Source organism: Callithrix jacchus, chromosome 9, assembly GCF_049354715.1.
Source record: "Callithrix jacchus isolate 240 chromosome 9, calJac240_pri, whole genome shotgun sequence".
Taxonomy (NCBI): Eukaryota; Metazoa; Chordata; class Mammalia; order Primates; family Cebidae; genus Callithrix; species Callithrix jacchus.
Genome location: NC_133510.1, coordinates 53,894,110 through 53,915,107, shown reverse-complemented (window position 1 = coordinate 53,915,107; position 20,998 = coordinate 53,894,110). Strand labels below are relative to the sequence as shown.

The window sequence follows — 20,998 nt, the reverse complement described above, 5'->3', positions numbered from 1 at the left end:
AACTTCTTGTTTTCATTCATGAACTGAAAGAGCTCTCTGCTACACATGGGATCCCTGTTAATAGGCAACACTCCCTTCCTGTCACAGTATCTGCTGTTTACTGAATTTACCAAATGCTGAATCTCTGTTGCAGTCCACCCTTAGCATACAATGAGCTAGCAGTGGACTTCAGTCTCAGCTTGCAAGGATTTCTATCCGTTCTGTTGTGTACATGACTAGCAAAATGATTTAATGCACACAAACAACCAGAGATTAGGTCATTCTTAAAAATTCTGTTTATAAAAAAATTGGACCTCATAAAGAGGGTGAAAGGATAATAAAAACAAGCTGCAGAGCACATAGACTTTTTGTTGGGCTAGCACAGCTGATTTGTATTAGCTGAATGACCTCCTAGCCTTTAAGATTGTTAACTTAGAAAAATATTCCCTTAAAGCTGCAATATTCCTTTTCAGACCAAAAAATAAGACTCTTTCCACTTGAAGTCTTGGACCTGTCTGCATTTTCTGATATATACTCTTGCACACTGTAAAGTAGCAAAATCTTATGTAATGGTCTTTCTGTGAATCTAAACTACAGGCTTTTTTTTTAAATAGGGAAAAAAATATTTTTCTAGGCATTACATAACTAGATGGCTTGATTTTTTTTTTATGTAACCTGCACTAGTTTGGAGTGGTTATATGTACATTTTATTATATAGATTTGAAATATATTAGTAAAGTTCAGATTTCCATATGTTTGGTTTGTTCTCATTTTAGGACAAAAAGCCCTTGAAAGATTTATTAGAGAAATGTATTTTAAGCAAACACATTCTGTAAGAAATAGTGCTAACTTTGATTTTTTAAATGATCTGTTTATTATTTATCAGTGCCTTCGAAGGAGAATACACACATCACAAAGATCCTGGAATATATAAATGTGTTGTTTGTGGAACTCCATTGTTTAAGTAAGTATGTTGAAAACTTGTAGGTATGACTATATCACAGATGGCAACAAACTAGTTATTGCTCGTTCATTTTAGAATCTTTCCATTGCTGAATTTTCTTCTGTTTGTTTTCTCTATTTTCATTTATCCCCCACAAAACAAAAGTGATTATTGATTTCATGATAAATTACCAGTGTGACAGACTGGCTGATTTTACACTACTTGGATCTTTAAAATACCCAAGATTAACTTGTTCATATCAATAACCGTGGTGCTTAGCAGAGCTATGAAAGAGATTTTGGCAAGCATAGAAATGTTTATGCAGTTACTGATTTTTTAAATCTTCAAATGATGGCCTTAAATATTTATTGGAACATAATGAAAAGTTCTTCATGTATATCCTTCACATTGAATAATTTCAACCAAGTAGATTATATTTTTGCAATAAAGGGAAGTACCTGTATTGAATATAATATGGGAACGTACCTTTACATAGGTAAGCAAAATGTAATATGAGGTTAAAAGTTTTTGCATAGGATCCAAGATGGCCGACCACTAACAGCTCAGGATTGTAGCTCCCAGTGAAAGCCCAGAGAACGAGATGATGCCACACTTTTGGACGAATTTTCGTCACTCACCGATCAGCTGATTCCCAGTGGAGGAGCCCCACGGGTCTCCAGCGCGACTCTTGTGGCCGCCGCAGCGGTTTTGCCAGCGTCTCGGCGCAGCAGCTCTTCATGCAGAGCCAACGGGACCGCTTCCCCTACTGACCGGAGTTTGGAACTCCGGGAAGTCAGAGCCGCTTGTTGCGGACTCAAGAGGGAAGCCAGACCAGAGATTCCCAGGCAGAAGAGCACCATCAGTCTTATCGCTGCTATTTAGGCCGCCACAGTGGGTTGCTCGGATCCCAACACTGGGAATCAATAAGTCGGACGTCGACTCAGAAAACTAATTAGAAAGGCGGTTCATCTACAATGAAGGGAAAAAAACAGCCTAAGAAGGCCGTGTATACTCAAAATCAGAACCCATCAGCAACGGAACAAGCCCTGATGGAAAAGGACTCATCAGCAACCGAACAAGCCCTGATGGAAAAGGACTCATCAGTAACGGAACAAGCCCTGATGGAAAAGGACTGTGTTCCATTATCTGAAGAAGGCTTTAAAAGGTGGATGATAAGAAACTTCTGGGAGTTAAAGGAACTTGTTCTAACCCAATGTAAAGAAACTAAGAACTTGGAAAAAAGGTTAGATGAAATGTTGAAAAGAATAGACAATATAGAGAGGAATACAAATGAACTTATGGAGTTGAAAAATACAACACGAGAACTTAGTGAAATATGTACAAGCTTAAACAGCCGAATGGATCAAGCAGAAGAAAGGGTATCAGAGGTCGAAGATCAACTTAATGAAACAAAACGACAAGACAAGAATAGAGAAAAAAGGATAAAAAGGAATGAGCAAAGTGTCCAAGCAATATGGGATTATGTGAAAAGAACTAATATACACTTGATTGGTGTACCTGAATGTGACGGAGGGAATGAATTCAAGCTGGAAAATACTCTCCAGGACATTATCCAGGAAAATTTTCCTAATTTAGCAAAGCAGGACACTATTCAACCCCAGGCAATACAGAGAACACCACAAAGATATTCCTCAAGAAGACCAACCCCAAGGCACATAATCGTTAGATTCACCAAGATCGAAACGAAGGAGAAAATATTAAGGGCAGCCAGAGAGAAAGATCAAGTTACCCATAAAGGTAAGCCTATTAGGCTTACAGCAGATCTCTCAACGGAAACCCTACAAGCTAGAAGAGAGTGGGGGCCAATATTCAATATACTTAATCAACAGAACTTTCAGCCCAGAATTTCATATCCTGCCAATTTAAGCTTTACATTTGAAGGAAAAATAAAATTTTTTAGGAACAAGCAAGTACTCAGAGATTTTATTACCACCAGGCCTGCTTTACAAGAACTTCTAAAAGAAGCACTATACACAGAAAGGAACAACCAGTATGACCCTTTCTAAAAATACACCAAAAAGTAAAGAGCATTAACATAAAGAAGAATTTTTATCAACAAAAGGACAAAATAGCCAGTTAATATCAAACAGCAGCAACCCTAAATTTAAATCGACCAAATCTCCCAATCAAAAGATACAGACAAAATCTAACGGTATATCCAAAGATATACATAGACTCAAAATAAAGTGTTGGAAAAAAAAAAACGTACCAACCAAATGGAGAGCAAAAAAAATAAATAAAAAGCAGGAGTTGCAATTTTCACATTTGACAAAATAGATTTCAAAGCTACAAGGATACAAGGATAAAAGGATTAATGTAATAATAAGAGATCTTAACACCCAGATACATAAGACCCATAATGAGATTTAGATTCAACGAGACAGAAAATTGATAACGATATCCAGGACTGGAACTAAGATCCAGAACAAATAAACTCAATAGAGCTCTCCATTTTAAACACACAAAATATACATTATCCACAAAATCTAACGATATATCTAAAGATATACAAAGACTCAAAACAAGGGGATGGAAAAAAACTCACGAACCAAATGGAGAGCAAAAATAAATAAATAAAAAGCAGGAGTTGCAATTCTCACACTTAATAAAATAGATTTCAAAGCTACAAGGATGCAAGGGTAAAAGGATTAATGCAACAATAAGAGATCTTAACACCCAGATACATAAGACACTTAATGAGATTTAGATTCAATGAGACAACAAATTGATAACGATATCCAGGACTTGAACTCAGAGCCAGAACAAATAAACACAATAGAGGTCTCCATTTTAAACACATAAAATATGCATTAACCACTTTAAACACTCAAAATATTGATCGGCCATTATTGAAACCCATTTTAGGAATGAAGTAATATTCCTTTTTCCCTCTTTTTCTTTTTTTCCCCTTCTTCTTCTCTTTTTCCCTCAAAAAAAAAAAAAGGATCAATAAAAAAAAAAAAGTTTTTGCATAGATTCAGAATCTTTATTTTAAAGATTCCAACAGTTTGCCATAAAATAGGCAGCACATTGGACTTTCTGACTGAAATAGTTCATTCAGATAGTGTATTCTGAAGATTTTGGATCTTATTCAAGAAAGGAAAGTCTTTACCAGAAATTTATTTATCTAGGTGGAGAAAATTCCAGAAGTCCTATACTTCCCATGGGTTGCTGATTTGGGGGAATGAGAAGGCAGAGACCTTAATTGGGAGTACATGTCATTGGCTGGGGGTGTGGTGGCCTAGGCCTGTAATCCCAGCACTTTGGGAGGCCAAGTTGTGTACATCACTTGAGGTCAGGAGTTCGAGATTAGCCTGGCCAACATGGTGAAACCCCTTTCTCTACTAAAAATACAAAAATTAGCCAGATGTAGTGGTGTGTGCCTGTAGTCCCAGCTACTCAGGAGGCTGAGGCATGAGAATCACTTGAACCTGGGAGGCGGAGGTTGCAGTGAGCCAAGACCATGCTATTGCACTCAAGCCTGGATGACAGAGTAGGACTCTGTCTCAAAAAGAAAAGAAAAGAAAAGAAAAGAAAAAGCCATTTATTTAAAACAGAATTACAGAGTTTCTTAGGGGAAATAAATAAGGATCTGATACTTATAGTTAAAACACACTTAATATCTCTCCATAAATGTTCTTCTTTTAAAACACCAGCATTTACCGATTTTCTAGAAATAACAGGAAACAGTAGTTTCTCTGAAGTTAAAAAAAAAGATTTAAAACTTTTCTTACATTGCGCAAACATTATTGAACATTAGCATGGGTTGAGAATCTGTTCTGAATTCTTATGTATTCCTCCTGTTAAAAAAATGACCCTTCAAATTTTCACCCATTTCCTCTCAGAAAACACACTCCTTATATAATATTTCAACACCTTTAGCTTATGCCATAATAGTTATGGCATAAGCTAAAATAGTTATGATATAACACTTAAGATAGTTGCTGAGCCATGTTAAACTTGTTAGTATCCCAAATGGTAGAAATTGGCCACATCCCCTTTACTTTTTGCTTCAGATTCTCCATTTCCTTCTCTATCATATGATTCACTGAAGAATGGGGTCTGAGGAAAACTTAATGTTTTAAATAAGAAACAGAACCACTGCAAATGAAGGATTTAACCCATGTGAAATTTTTGAGTCACAAATCCTAAAAGCAAGATGCTTATCCAAACATAGGTGCTAGTGGGAGTCAGGTTTCACATTTGATGTGATATTGCCTCTATTTCATCTACTTCTGTACTTACAAGGAGAGCTTTTATTTTCCACATTTATAAGAAATGTGGTTTAATACTTTTATTCTACTTTTTTTCTTTTTTTAATTGCTTTTTTTTTTTTTTTACTTATTTTCTTGTCTATTTTGGGAAAACATTCCTTGATGTATCCTTCACTGGAGAATGTAGTAGAGTAGCTCATTGGTCTAGTGCCAACTTCTGTATGTGCATTTTCCTGAAACTGATATGTCTGAGAGTCTGTGGTTGGCTGCGTCATCCTCCCCATCTCCTCTATAATGACCACCCTTTTCCCACTTCAGAAAAGATGACAGAGCTTTCACCTAGCCCAAATCTTACTATGTATGGCCCTGGGGTACAATCTCCAGGGCATCAAACAAAATGAAAGTTTGTGAATGCATTACTTTAGAGAGACTCATTGAAAGCAAGGTAAAAATGCATTGGTAAAAAATAGTGAAATAGTATTTCACCTTGGCAAGGCTCCTGGCACAGCGCAGTCCACCTCCCTGCCTGTCTGCTTGTCTGTCTCTCCATCTGCTGTCTGTCCATTTATTTTTTTACTAGACTACTTAAGTGAGAGGGTTGCCATGAGAACATGTATTCACATCTTTATTCAAATGAAAAAAAAAAAAGAAATAAATGAAAGTGTTTTTTTCGGACACAGAATACATCTGATTTGGTTGGTTAATTTGACAGTGAGGACTGGCTTTGTAAATTATATGGTGGACTTATTCATCTGCTAAGTGATCTAAATATGTAGCTCTAAGGTTTTAACAAATACACATTTTAAATATGTATAAAATACACAAAACACCAGAAAATTAATCTTTTGCAATTAAAAAAATTCTGATAAGAAGTTTTAATTTAATTTAAAATATATGAGGGAGCATGTGTCAGAACCCAGTCATGACATAGAATATACAGTATTTTGAACAGTAAAGTTTAATTTACAGAATTATGAACTGTAAGAGAAGATTGTGGTCACAAGGGTTTGGCTAGTAAGAAATGAAGAGAAATTCTAAAGAATACAGGAATCACAGAGATAGGAAACAATCATGACTCCTGGGACTGAGATAGACAGCTCAAGGAATCCCATGCATCCCTATGCACACACAGGGCTGAGGGCTAGACCTTGTTGGAGAGGGCATGGCTGTAGCCACTAAATGGCAGAGAAGTTCGTATAGTGTTATGATGGTGCAACTTGCTAGAGGTTTTCTGAAATCTGAAATTTGCTGGAAATTTCCCTCTGGGATGCTGTGGAAAGCTGTTTGCAGGGTGTCTCAATGGAGGCACTTCACTACCAAACCATCTGAGTGGAGTGTCAGGGGAAGCTGCTGGCTGCTGGGTGCTATTCATCGTTGTGCACAGAGAGCAGCACCTGGCATTGAGGAAGCCATGCATATAGCCGGGAAGCAGACTATGCTACCTAAGCTGGATGCAGAAGGAGCTATGTGTTCTGCAGGAGTCGGGTGCTGGAAAAGCTGCATACACGGGAGTAGATGGATACAGAAGAATCCAGTTACATAACAGGAGCCTGGCACTAGAGAAGCTGCACACACTGCAAAAGCCTGGAGTGGAGAAACTGCATGGGCTGTGGGATTTGGATGTGAAAGATGCTGCAAGCACTGGAGGAACTTGTTAAGTAAGCATCCTGAAACCAGAAAGGAAAGACCTTTTCCTCCTGCAGTTGGTCTCCTGTGCCCTCAGCTGGCAAAGATAAACATCATGCTGGCTGATAAAGAAAAAATCTTTAAAGGGTCCAGCCCCAGTTTAGCAGAGCAGGCAAAGAAGATGGATTTAGTGGTGAGAGGCTCTAACTTTATTTGATAACTGGCACAAAGTCTATTTTTTTGATATCAAAATTATTGTAGGGGTTCAAGAGCAAAAGTTTCAAAACCACTCACTAGTCTAGTAAATTAATGTTGTCATTTTCAGGGGCCCTGTAGATAATTGGTTTTATGCTTTGAACACAAAATATAGGAAACAATTGTGTGTGTGTGTGTGTGTGTATGTGAAGTATGTGGAGTTTCTGTTTGTTAGAAAGGTGTGAGGGTAGAAAACTAGACAGAAGAGATTAACTAGAGGAACAGCATGAGAAATAATAGTGGGAGGGAAATAGATAAGACAGAAGAAATAAGAAGAGTGCCAACGTTAAATTGTCTAATCATTATGAAAAGTTCGTTTCCCCAACTGCTATTTCTGCTATCTTATTCACACTTAAAATACATGTGTGCGTGTGCGTGCACACACAAGCATAATCCTCATCATTTACTTGACTGCTGTGTGTATTTTACTTCCTTACAAAATAGGCTATTCAATTATTCTCATTTCATTTTCAAACTTGTACTCTAAATACATTCCCTCTCTGAACAATATACTGCTTTCTTACTGCTTTCTAAGTACAAGAACCTCATTCACAGCCTTCTTATAAACCAAATGTATAATTTATTCCATGGTTCACATTTTCTTCACATTCACAAATTTTACCAAGCTAGTTTATTTCTCACATAGTACTACAGACTTTCAGTTAGTAAATTAACTGACAGAAGTTAGAGTGTTTTCTCCTTGGTTATTTGAACTTTTAAAATTTCATAAAGTAGATTTATTGCACATCAGATAAACCAAAGAAGGCACTGGCAAAATAATTTAATTTAGAAAGTATTTTTGACTATTTATATTTTGCTTTGGTTGACACTTTCCTAGGTTTTGTGGAATAAATAAAATAAAGTTATAAAATTTTTTTTCCTCAAGGTACTTACTTTTCTTGGCATAGTAAGAAAAACACAACAAACCACTAAAAAAATGACAAAATAGTGGTAGTGTCTCTCTGCATGTGCCTGTTTGAAATGCTTTTATGTGTAATCGGAAAGAATATGACTACATCAAAGTCAGGTAAGTTTTCATGAGGAGATAAGAATACACTTTACCAGGCAGAGAGAAGGGTTCAGTTTTGTCCAGGGGGAGGATGCCTAGTAGAGAATGCCATATGAGAAGAGGAATCAGAGATAGGATAACAAATGGATTTTTCAAGGATATGGAACACTAGTCCAAAAGGAGTGGGTATGTGGGTTATGTTGGGAGTAATGGGAGATGTGGCTGGGGAGTTATAGGGGACCAATTAAGGAAGTCCTTGGATGCCAGAGAAGGCATCTAAATTCCTACTAGAAATCTTTGAAGCCTTGGAATCTTTTCCTCCATAAAGCCCTACCTGATCCCTCTAGTGTGAACTTGGGTGTTCCTCATCTCTGCTCCATAGCACTTTGTACGGACCTCCATCATCGCAATTTCTACTTTGTTTTATAATTATCTGCTTATGTGCTTTTCTGCCTTCTAGGAGTGAATATCACAATGGCAAGGCCATACCTTAGTCATGTTTTATATCTACAGCCCCTGGCACATAATAATCACTAAATACTTAGTTGTTGATCACCTGCATATCTGAACTTTGTTTAGATAAATAGTGAAGAAATTTTGAATGTGGTAATAGCATGATGAAAATGAGATGTAAATCATAACAGTGCACAAGATAGATTCTGGGAGTAAAAAAAGAAGGAAATTAACAGCCTCAGTGGGAACTTTTTTCTCCTTTTTAGCTAATAAACCTCAACACTATGCATGTGCAATCAGCTTCTGATCATTTTGTTTGAGACTTTGAAGAACCACATAGGACATTTTAATATACTGTATACACTCATTCAGCAGGCCTTGCACTGAATAGCTCATTTTCTATAGATTCACTAATGATAATGATAATAATGCTAAAACAATGGTTAACACACATTACTTGCCATATACCACAGGGTTCTTAGTACTTCATATATGTGAACTCATTTAATCTTCATAACAACACATTTTGCAGATGAGGAATCTGAGAGAGGATAAGTAACTTGTGAAGATCACACAGCCAGTAAACAAATGGATTTAGAGTAGTAGCACTCAAACATTTAAAAAAGAAGAAAGTTAAAGAATTATATTAGAATGAAATTTTAGTATTTGGAACAAATGAGACACACACAAATATGCACACACACACACACACACACACCCCTCAATTGTTTGAAAAATCTGTTTGTCATAGTACTTAAGTACTTAAGTTCAAAATTGAAAACTGTCTCAATGTGGGAAGGGCTAGCCCAAAAGTAATGAGATCCATCATGGCAGGTCATCAAGGACTCAGTTTCAGGCTGGCTATTATCTATCCTTAGGGAAGTCACTTGGAATACTGACAGGAAAATGGAGCCAATGTTCAGGAAGTCATCAGGCCATTTAACATCTGGGAGCTAGGTAGGGCAGCAGCTGGATTTATGGGCAGGATTTTAGTAACTGAAACTGGGAGGTCATTTTATTTTAACTTATTGATTCCCTGTCACATTTTCTCAAATAGCTGTGTTCCAAATTTTCACTAATCTTTTCTTTAAAAAATTCTCTCCCTACGTTTTTTAAGAAGATTGACACCAACTGACATGAACTATCTTAAATGTGTATCCTACTATCTGGAAATTTCTGTGTCTTCATCTTCATCAATCAGAACAGGCTCTGGCTAATAGCAGCTAGTGGTGCCTGCTGAATATCAGGCCAGATGTTTGATCTCAGATTCATCACCTGTAAAATGGGGTAAATAACACCAAACAGGTGTAAAAACTAAATGCAGAAAAATGCCTCGTATATGCCAGGTATTCAACAAATGTTAAATACAATTGTTCTACCCAAATTTTGGGAACATATCGTACTATCACAGCAGCCTAAATAAATCTTTACAATGTGAGAAAGTACTGGCTTTATTAGACAGAGTCTGTCTGTTAACAATGGATATTAGTGTGATGAGTCACAGCTCCAGCTGTGTTGCTACATTTCAAATGAAACTCTGCCACAAGACTGTTCACACATGCTATATTTCACACGAGCCTCCTGTGCAACTTTATTCTAGGCTACCAGAAAATTTAAGCCATTTTTCAGCTTTTTAAGTACGTAAGCCCTTTCACCGAGGAAATTTCAGTCCAGTGCCACACACAATTCACTCAACTGTGCTATTCCATGCATGCTATTCCATTCACCACTAAAGAAGACTTTCAACATGAACTTTTCCCTCTGTGATGCAGTTGTGTGTGTGTGTATGTGTGTGTGTGGGGGGGTGGTGCAGGAGGATGTAAGAGGAGAGTGGGAAGATAGAGTTTTCCCATTTTCCTCTCTACGCAAATACTGTCTCTTCAACCTTTTAAAAACTCTCTTTGTGATATTTACCGACCATTTCAGTCACTGTGGAATTCTGTTAGTAGAATAAAATGGATTTAACTTAAGCTTTCTTTTTATGGAACTCTAGCTGGAAATTGCTCATAATTCCAGAAAATGTTTCTTAACCTCTAACAAACTACATTCAACCTGAATTTTAAAAGATTTGAATTGCCTCTCACCTTATTCAAAATCCTTTAACAAAGAAAGCTTTCCAGCATAAAGAAACTGTTATGAAATAAACTAGAGTTCTGAGTGGCAGCTTACTTAAAGTTGTGTTATGGCTGAGTAAGTCATATATTATTTTGAAGAGAATATAAAATTGACTTCTCTCACAATTGCACAAATTTTCTCTCAGCCCACTGACTCTTCCTGTCTTGTCCCCACATACAGTGATTTATAGGAAAAGTATTTGTAATAGATACAGTTACTTTTCTATCTTCAACTCAACTGAAAGCCCAGAGAGAGACCACGTCTGGATTGGGAGAAAAGGACTTGCTTGAGACAGGGAACAAACATATGACTAACGTGTGATTTTAGAAGAAAGAAAAGAACATTAAAAGCATGGCATAAAAAAAGGAAAGAACAACTCCATTTGAAAAACTAGAAAACTATAGCAAGGCATGATTCAAAGGATAACAATATGCAAAGGTAATTATAACTGCATTTTTTAAAAAAAGTTATATGCACACATGGAAAAGAACTGAAACAATACCTACATATAAAATACCTAGGTGCTTGAAGGTGTGTGGGGGAGTGTGTGCATGTGTATGTATGTGTGTATGTGTGTGCATTATTCGGGGAAAGGAACATGAGGAAAGAATAATCTTGCCTTGTCTCATATTACCTAAATCACATTCTCAGTTCTTTAGTTAATTTTCCAAATGCATTACATTTTTCTCAGCAAATTAGAATGGATAGTTAGAATAAACCAGGAAACATAGTAGGCAAAACTTTTAACTATAATTCATGTACATTTATCTTGTTTGAATAAACATGAATCAAGAAATTAATTAATATTATTCTAGTTCAAAAACTTTAAATTACTTAAAGGCAGTTTATAAAAAATAATGTACAAGTTTTAGCAAGTACTTCTGAGGTAATTCACAAAGTTTCTCTTTTTGTAAATGAATAATTCTTTTATTGAAAAGTGGTTATTGAGAATTGCACAAATGTTAATCAGATAGATGGCTTCCGTGTATTTTACATGTGGATAAAGGACCCATCACATAACACTGTCAAACAAAAATGCAGAAGCCATCCAACTCACCAACTGGAAACATGGTGTCTTAAAACTTTCAGCGTAGGCTAAGCATGGATGCACTCGCCTGTAATCCCAGCACTTTGGGATATAGAGGCAGGTGGATCATGAGGTTAAGAGATTGAGACCATCCTGGCCAACATGGTGAAACCCTGTCTCTACTAAAAATACAAAAATTAGCTGGGCATGCTGGCGCACACCAGTAGTCCCAGCTACTCAGGAGGCTGAGGCAGGAGAATTGTTTGAACCCAGAGGCAGAGATTGCAGTAAACTGAGATCATGCCATTACACTCCAGCCTGGTGACAGAGCAAGACTACATCGAAAAAAAAAAGTTTCAGCACAAATTTGTTGCATAACCATAGGCAAGTAATTTAAACATTCTATCTCATTTTTCTCAGCTGTTAAATAGTGAAAATAACATCAACTCTTTCTAACTTATAACCCTACCATATCAAATGAAGAATCACAGAAACATGCTAGAATATAAAGATGGAAGTATTAAGATTTGTGAAAACTACCACTTTAAGCTTACACTGTAAGCTATAAACAGCATGCAAATCTGAAATTCTCAAAATGAATTCAGTATAATTGGCTTTTGATGTCAACATTTTGCATATTTTATAACATGTTATTTGATTCAGTGATCCATCTCATCCAAAATATTTTTGGTTTCTGTTGAATAATTTAAAAATGCTTTCGTGTGGATTCTAAATTCTCCAAATTTTATGACTTAGATGAGTAACAGAGTTTTAATACATTTGTCATTTGCAAGTCTCCCTCCTCAACAAAACTGTAAACTTCTTGAGATAATAAGTTGTGATGTAGGGTTTTTGTAGCCCCCACCTCTACTCCATTACAGAGACATAGGATTTTGCAAATCGTAGGTACTTATTTGTTAAATAAATACAGTTTAATCCTGATCAGAATAACAGCAGAATAAAATGATTTGAATTGACACTAAATGGTGGAAATGTAAATAGATAATTGTTCATGGATTCTCATAATTATTAACTCCCTACCATGTTTTCTGAAGTATTGTTTTTGTAAACTACTCCTGGAACTTACTTTCAGTGGATGCTTATTTCAACAATAGCATTGCCTGCAACTGTAAAGTTTTACCTGTCTCACCAAAGAGAGTGGTGACAATGTCTATGGTTAGGACCTTTAACAACAAAATGGTAAATACAGCAAAAAGTCACAAAAAATAGGATCAACCACCCAAAAGTACATTGAAAGAAAAATTCATAGTCAAGCCTTTTTATTATCAAATATAAGAAAGATTAAAAAATAATAAAACTAAATCTTCATCTTAAAATGTTAGAAAAATAACAACAAAAACAATAAAAGAAAATGGTATAAAATGTCATTTTTCCTCCAGGCATTTGCCAATGATAAGCATGAGAAGAGACGTAAAGATTCCAGGCCAGGCATGGTGGCTCATGCCTGTATCCTAACACTTTGGGAGACTGAGGCAGGTGGATAATGAGGTCAAGAGACTGAGACCAGCCTGGGCAACATGGTGAAACCCCATCTCTACTAAAATACAAAAGAAATTAGCCAGATGCGATTATATGTGCTTATAGTCCCAGATACTCAGGAGGCTGAGGCAGGAGAATTGCTTGAACCAGGGAGGCGGAGGTTGCAGTAAGCTGAGATCATGCCACTGTACTATAGCCTTGGCAACAGAGTGAGACTTTGTCTAAAAAAAAAAAATGATTCCAGACATTCCAGACAGAGACATACTCCTGAGAAGCAGAGATACTAACGGACAGTTGTTTCTCAACCTCAGCACGATTTACATTTTGTGATGGACAATTCTTTGTTGCGGGGAGCTCCCCTATACATGTAGGATGTTTAGTAACATCTCTGACCTCCCTCTAGATGCCAGTAGCATTGTCTCCACTTCTTCCACAGTTGTGAAGAACAAAAATTCCTCTAGACGTTCTCAAATATTCCCTGGGGCAAAATTGTCTCTTGTTGAGAACAACTGATCTAGACAACCAATAGAATGGTAAATCTAGCTCTACCTCAACAAATAATAAATCAAACACTGACTTTTAGTGTTTTCTGATTTCTGTGGTGCAAATACTTCCACTGTGGGCTATTTCAAGTAAAAATATGACATCACTAAATGTGGGGTTGGGAAGAGATATTTGGTAATGCCATTACATAATATTTCTGTTAAATATAGATGTGATATTTATAAATAATTTAGTTAAATGTAGTTAAATAATTGGGCAGTGATGAATTTTGAATATTGTCTTTGTTTTTAATTATAAATTTACATAACTTATTTTTAATAATGCTATGTTTAGTAACTAGCTTAACAGGTTCCTTAAATGTTAACAATAGGTTCTTCCAAGCTTCAGCACACTACTGTAATAGGGGCAAACAAAAGGTAGACTTAACAAAAACTACAGTTCAACCTCAAGTTAGCTCAGTCCCTGAATGAATTAAGGTGATCTTCTACCTCCCTTTCCCAGTATAGCTGGCTACCAGAGGATAGGATGAACCCTTTATGGAAGAAGATTAAATTATCCAGAGTGCAACTTTTCATGCACAATGCCTGGCATTTATAAAAAATTACTAGGCATACCAAAGTACAAGATCAAGGGAAATAAATTGACAAAAGAAACAGGTCTATACATGACCCAGCTACATAGATATTTAAGTTAGGCTTAAAAATAAGTGTGATTAAAATATCCAAGAAAATAGATGATAAGATGGAGAATTTCACAAGAAAGCTGGAATCTATTGTAAAGAATTAAGTATTTTTAGGGCTGAAAAATGCAATAACTGAAAATATAAACACAACAGATGTTAACAGCAAATTAGACACACAAGAAAGTAGGACTGGTAGACAGCAACAACAACAAAAAACAAGTTAGTATAAAATATTCAGACTGAAGCTAGGAGAGCAAGAAAAAAATATAGATAAGATAAGAAATATGTTTCAGTTATAGCATGTATATAATTAGAGCTGCAGAAAGGGAAGGAAAAGATGATGGGAAGGAAGCAACATTTAAGAGATAATTGCCAAGGATTTTCTAAAGCTGACAAACTGAGAAAAAACATCAAGCTACAGATTCAAAAAGTGCTTGAAATCTGAAACAAGATGAATAGCCATATCTTGATATATTATATGCATATTATTACTGCTGAAAATCAAAGGCAAGGAGAAATTTTTAAAAACATCCAGATGAATTAATGTGAAAAAAAATGTGGAACTCTTAAATAAATTCAAGAGAATGATCTCCAAAAAGACCAACAAATTTGACCATTTCAGTCAAGTATAGTCAAGAAAGAAGGGAGAAAGAACATAATGTTTAAAACACTAGAAATGAGAATAGAATGAAACCAAAGATATGAAAAAAATAATTTTAATGTAAGAGAATACTATGTATAACCCAATTCTAATAAATTTTAAATCTCAGGTCGATAATTTTCTAAAAATGAAATACAAAATTTGACTCAGGAAGAGTTACAAGAGCAACAACCTCAGAAGAAATTGAGTTATCACAAAAATAAATTAATCCCATGCTATTATAAACTGGGTCAATTAATGAAAATAGAATAAGTCTTACAAAATTCTTGACAAATGTAAAGTACCCCTAAAACCAAGAGCTGATAAACGATATTCAACCAAAGAAAAACTATAGGTCAGTCTGATTTATGAAAATAAAATGCACTCACATTTTATTTCAGCACTGCTCACAACAGCCAAGATTCATAAGCAACCTAAGTGTCCATCACAGTCAAATAGATAAAGAAAATGTAATACATATACACAGTGGAGTAGTTTTCAGCCATAAAAAATGAGATTCAGTTATTTGCAACAACTTGGATGGAACTGGAGTTTATTATGTGAAGTTAAAGTAAACCAGGCACAGAAAGACAAACATCGCATGTTCTCACTTATCTGTGGGTGCTAAAAATTAAAACAGTTGAACTAATGGAGACAGAGAGTAGAAGAATTGTTATCAGAGGCTGAAACGGTTGGGGGAAAGGGAGGATGATTAATGTGTAGAAAAAATATTGACAAAGAACAAAAAAGTAGAATAAATAAGACCTAGAATTTGCTAGCACAGCAGGGAGACTATAGTAATAAATAATGTTACATTAAAAAAAAACTAAAAGAGTATAATTGGATTGCTTGAAGCAAAGGATAAATGCTTGCAGTAATTACCCTGGTGTAGTAATTATGCATTGCATGCTGATATCAAAATATCTTAGGTAACTCATAAGTATATACCTACTATATATCCACAAAAATTAAAAGTAGAAAAGAAAATAGATGTAAGAATCTTAACTAAAATATTAGTAAATGGAATATAGCAATATGTTGAATAAGTAACATGTCATGACAAGGTAAAGTTTATTTCAGGGATGTACAAATGGTTCAATACTGGGACATCTTAAAAAAAATGTAATCATTTTAATATGTACTCAGAAGAGATTTTATACACATTCAAAATGTATTCTTTAGTTTAAAAAACTGTAGTATAAATGAGTACTGTGTTTCATCAAATCTACACAGTTTGTAAGGGTATAGGAAAAAAAAGTGTTTTTTTCTATTCTCTCTGACCACTCAACACTACAATAGAAGTCCTACATAAGTGGGAACTTGTATAACATTGGGGTGATGTAGGCCTTTCTAAACAAAATTCCCAAAGCAGAAATCAAAAGGTAAAAGACATTGGATTGGACTACTAAATATTTTACAATTCTATAGCTCAAAAACACCATAGACTATATTGCAAAAAAAAAAAAAAAAAAAAAAAAAAAAGACAGTGGCAAACAAGCAAACTGAGAAAAATATGTGCAACCCATTTGATGGACAAAAGATTAATTTTAAAATCAGTTGAGAAAGGAAAACATTAGAAAAATGGGCAGAAGATATAAATGGATACTTTTCAGAATAAGAAATACATATGATCCACAAACGTAGGAAAAAATATTTTACCTATTAATAATAAAAAATGAAGTAAAAGGATGAATAATTTTCTACCTACCAAATTAGTGAAGATTTCCAATACCATCAAATTAAATATTGATCAGAGGATAGGAAATTAGCACTTTCAAATACTGCAGGGTAGAGTGTGAATTGGTAGTACCTTTCGGGATAGCAGTTTAATAAGTTATTTAAAGGTCTTAGAATTCTGCATGCCACAGGTCTAGCAATTACACTTCTAGGAACTTATTCCAAAAATCATTTTTATGCATAAAGATATAGCTATAAGAATGCTCTTAGTCATTCTTCTTATGATAGCAAAAAATAATTTCAATATCCAAAATAGGGGTCTATGTAAATGAGCTATATGGTGAAAACATATCTGACATTTCAAATAATAGTGCAAAAGAATGTTTAATTATCTGGAAATAGACTTAAAATACATTTATAAGTCTAAAAGAGTACTAACATATGATCCCATATTTATAAAATATGCATACCTATACATATATACATAGGAAATAGTTTAAAAGGTTTTGTACCAAATGTTAACAGTAGTTATCTCTGGATGGTGCAATTAAAGGTGTTTTGTAAAATCTATACTTTTAAGTTTTTCTAAAATTAGCATGTATTTTTAGGGTATCAGAAAAACACTAATATTATTTTAATATTACTTTTGCTCAATGTGTTACAAACACTAAACAATTTATTTTAAAAACTTACTTTAAAATAAATATACATCACCTCTCTATGACAAAAGTTATCTTTTCCCGATGATAATTTGGAGGAATGAATTAGAATGTAATTCCACATTTATTTTTAATGGCCAAAATTCATGTTGCCCATCTACTCACATTTGTGGTAGATACTTTGCCCACTCCCGGGTCTTCTAAGTTGTTGGTGCTTCTTTTCTTTTTTATCCCTAAGTGACTGGTAATGGTGATAACATCTTAATGAAAGGCAGCCACTGGAAGCTTAAACAGCTCAAACCTTCTGGTTTCAAATTCTCTCCCTCATCATGAGGGAGGAGAAGATGGGTATCTTCCTTCTTCCTGTAGTACTTACACGGTCCTATTCCCAGAAACTTAGAGGCAATCGATGAAGGGTGGAACACCAAAGTTAGAAGATTTGCATTTATTTTTAAACAGATTTATTTTATTAACTGTTTATCATGTTTGGATATTCTAAAATTGGGGATATTTTAAAGCCACCAAGATTATTGGTTGAGAACTTACCAGGCATTTTTGCTAAGCATTTTAAAGAAAATTGCCTCCTTTATTTTTTACAACTTAAATAGAAAATCAAAGCTCACAAAAGGTATGTAATATGTTCACGGTAACACAGATAGTAAGAGATGGAGCTAGGACACAGATTCTCATCAGTGTGGCCCCTAAGGCATCCTTTCCCAGCTCTGATATTATGTTATAATGCTTCCCTGTATTCTGGCAGATTCTTCTTTTTGCTGAGTAATTCACCATCTGGTAGCTATCACATTCTGGTGTTAATTGGTGCTAATTTTCTGATGATGGCCAATGGCTATATTTGGATTTTAAAGTGGAAAAAGCTATGATTAAGGTGTAATACATGTGAGGTTAAAGTCACAATTTTCCCCACTTCCCTGTGTGACTTTGAATAAGCTACTTAACCTCTATGAGCCTTAATTTCCTCGTTTGTAACATGAGGATAATACCCTTGTCACAAGAACTTTCGAGAGGATTAAGTAAATAATGTCGAAATGTTTTGTAAGTGGAAAAAACACTGTAAATGTGGAGCATTGATACTAAACAGTATAAGGATTGGCATACATACCAGTTTTCAGAACAAAGGTTCATCAGTGAAAGGGAGGCATGTGGCTTATTGGAAGAGACAGGAGATCTGTTAGGTAAGTACTGCTTTAAAATGCTGGGAAGGTTTGTCTGTTTGCTGCATCATATTCTGTTGTTGGTCGTCTTCTGGGTCAGTTCTGGTTATTGCCAATTGGTATTGATGATAACTAGTGGTAATTTGCCACAGTGGATGGGATGGGGAAGAGAGTAATCTTGCTTATTTAGAGTAAAAAGAGATCTAGAGAAACTCAGGAGACAATAGATAATTGATAGTTGTAATATCTTACCAATTGGCCAGCCTATATCCAGAGCACTGTGTAGTTTAGTATGAGATCCTTACTTTAAAAGGTTTATGGACATTAAGTGGTAAAGGTATTATTTTTTGCCCAGACTGGGTCTTTTTCTAGATTTTTACCTGTTTGGTGCTTAGTTCATTGCTTAAAAAGTTTTCAATGTGGGAGTTTATACAGTGTGAAGGGACATTTTTTGACTTCCCCACTGGGCAAAAAGTTACATTCAGAGAAGAGCAACTGATGGTTAGGAGATTCAAACCCATGTCATTTTGAAAAGACAATGGAGGAGAACTGAAAAGTCTTAGCTTAAAGGGAAAAGTTGTTGCGCTGGCAGGGTCTACTTCAGTAGTTGCAAACTTTGCTGTCCATTAGAGCCGTTAGAATCATACTCTCCTTAGAGTTCTGATTTAACAAAATTATAGTGCATTCCAGGATTTCTTTTTTTTAAAAAAAGCTCTCCCATAATTCTTATGGTTGGTTCCCAAGAGTCTAGGTGAAGGTTAAGGAACCCCTGCCTTAGGGTGATGTCAGTAGTCATGCAACAAACACTACAAACAATAGGCATGGAGAGCTGAAAAGATTTATCAATTGTCTGAATGCAAGGCTGGTGAAAAGCTGTTTCTAAAGATCAGTTTGATGTTTAAAACCTAGTTTGGAAAGAAAGATGATGAATTCAGTTTTGGAAGCCTGATAGATTTGAGATGTTAACATAAATTTTTAGGTATATCAGTCTTCCCCAAAGTGTGTTCCACTGAATATTTGTTTTATCAGACCATTACATCTATATAACGCTAGTTCCGGGACATGTTAATATGTGTTCTGCGGGAAAAAAAAAAAAGAGTGCCATGGAATAGGAAAATAAAAGATGGCTTATTGGGAAACACCAAATTATAACAAGTCAAATGGTTGCCTATTATAAAACTCACGGAGCCTACACTAATGTTCATTGTAGAACTCCAGGGGTAAAATATATGTAGCGCTTTCAAAATTTTTTTAATTGGGGAAATGTTATGAAGCTAATGTTCCTGATAACACTTGTAGGAAATGCTAAAGTAGATAAGGAAGATATTTAAGTTTACTACAAAGACCAAAGTTAGATGTATATATTTTATGGAAAGGAGGAATAAGGCAGTGAAATGCTGCAGAGACTCAGCACAATTAGAACCAGTTGTTTGAGTTGGCAATATTAGAAAACAATTTTAGTAGAATTAGTAGTGAAAGTAAGGTTGTGAAGATGTTAGGATACAATCTCATGTTTTCAAATCATGAGCTTAAATGGAGAAAATGTGTTAAAATATTTAAAATTGAAATTATCCTGGAAAATATAGTCATGATAGTTATGCTACCATAGTTAAGGTAGGAATGGTAAAGCTAACTCCTTATAATAGGAGGGAAAGTAGATTCAAGGAAAAATTTTAATTTTTTGGATAAACTGAAGAAAGGTGTAAAGAGAGACGCATTTAATGTGCCAGAAATAAAGGAAAGAGATTAAGGAACAGGTAGAATAAACTTTTTAAAAGATTATTTTTTTTCCTTCTGGGGGATAGGAAATTTTTTAGATGAATAATTGTATTGGATTTTTTAGATGAATAATTGTCCATCTATGAGATTAGTTTTTCAGTATTCCATTTTTTTTGGATTAGCTGGTTTCTTTGCTTGTGTATTAGTGTCAAGTATGCTTGCCATAGAGTAGGAGTTCAATACAGAGCCATTCTCATTAATGATGCTGTTATTTTCTCTATTTGAACATGCTGTTGCTCCTTATCACCACCAGTGAGTAAAAGGAGAGTCAATTGAGGTCAAAGCAGATAACTAATTCTATTTGGTTTATCAGTACTATATTTCATAATCATAAGTTGGCTGGCCATGATTCCTTCTGCTGTTTATATTTCATCTTTATTATCTTCCATTGTGCTTGAAACAATCTACACTTTTGTTCATTCATGTCTTGATTTGTTTTTCAGTGGTCATTCTAGTTGCAATTTTTCTTTTTTTTTGCTCTAAGGAAACTTGCTTTATGCTGCTGGAGATTTGCACATTTTACTTCTATGTACTCACTTAAGTATATAGTGTTAATGGCAGTCGCATGACTCATAGTCTGCATAGCATAAATTAAATCCAGTACCTCTGTGGTATGCCCTCTTTGAGATTGCTCTGGAAGACCACCCAGAAGTCTAAATTTACAGAGACTGCAAGGACCTATTGAACTTAAAAAAACCCAGCAGCACCGAATGACCAAATACACCTGCATCTTTCAGTATGAA

At 35.1% G+C, this 20,998-nt stretch overlaps 1 protein-coding gene and 1 long non-coding RNA gene across 7 annotated transcripts in view; both read left to right on the top strand.

Moving 5' to 3' along the window:
- Window positions 1–20,998, top strand: part of MSRB3 (methionine sulfoxide reductase B3) — a 209,941-nt gene that overhangs the window by 52,364 nt on the left and 136,579 nt on the right. For 5 of the 6 annotated variants that reach the window (XM_035256188.3, XM_054238310.2, XM_078336123.1 and 2 more), the window contains one exon: window positions 866–943. In XM_035256188.3, the coding sequence (XP_035112079.3) occupies window positions 866–943 (78 nt within the window). Of the gene's footprint in view, window positions 1–865; window positions 3,916–20,998 lie in introns of those variants that run through there. The other variant, XM_078336122.1, reaches the window with a different exon arrangement.
- On the top strand, window positions 7,950–10,953 carry LOC144577591 (uncharacterized). The gene is made up of 2 exons (XR_013521773.1): window positions 7,950–8,065; window positions 10,796–10,953. It is a non-coding gene; the product is annotated as an uncharacterized LOC144577591 (long non-coding RNA).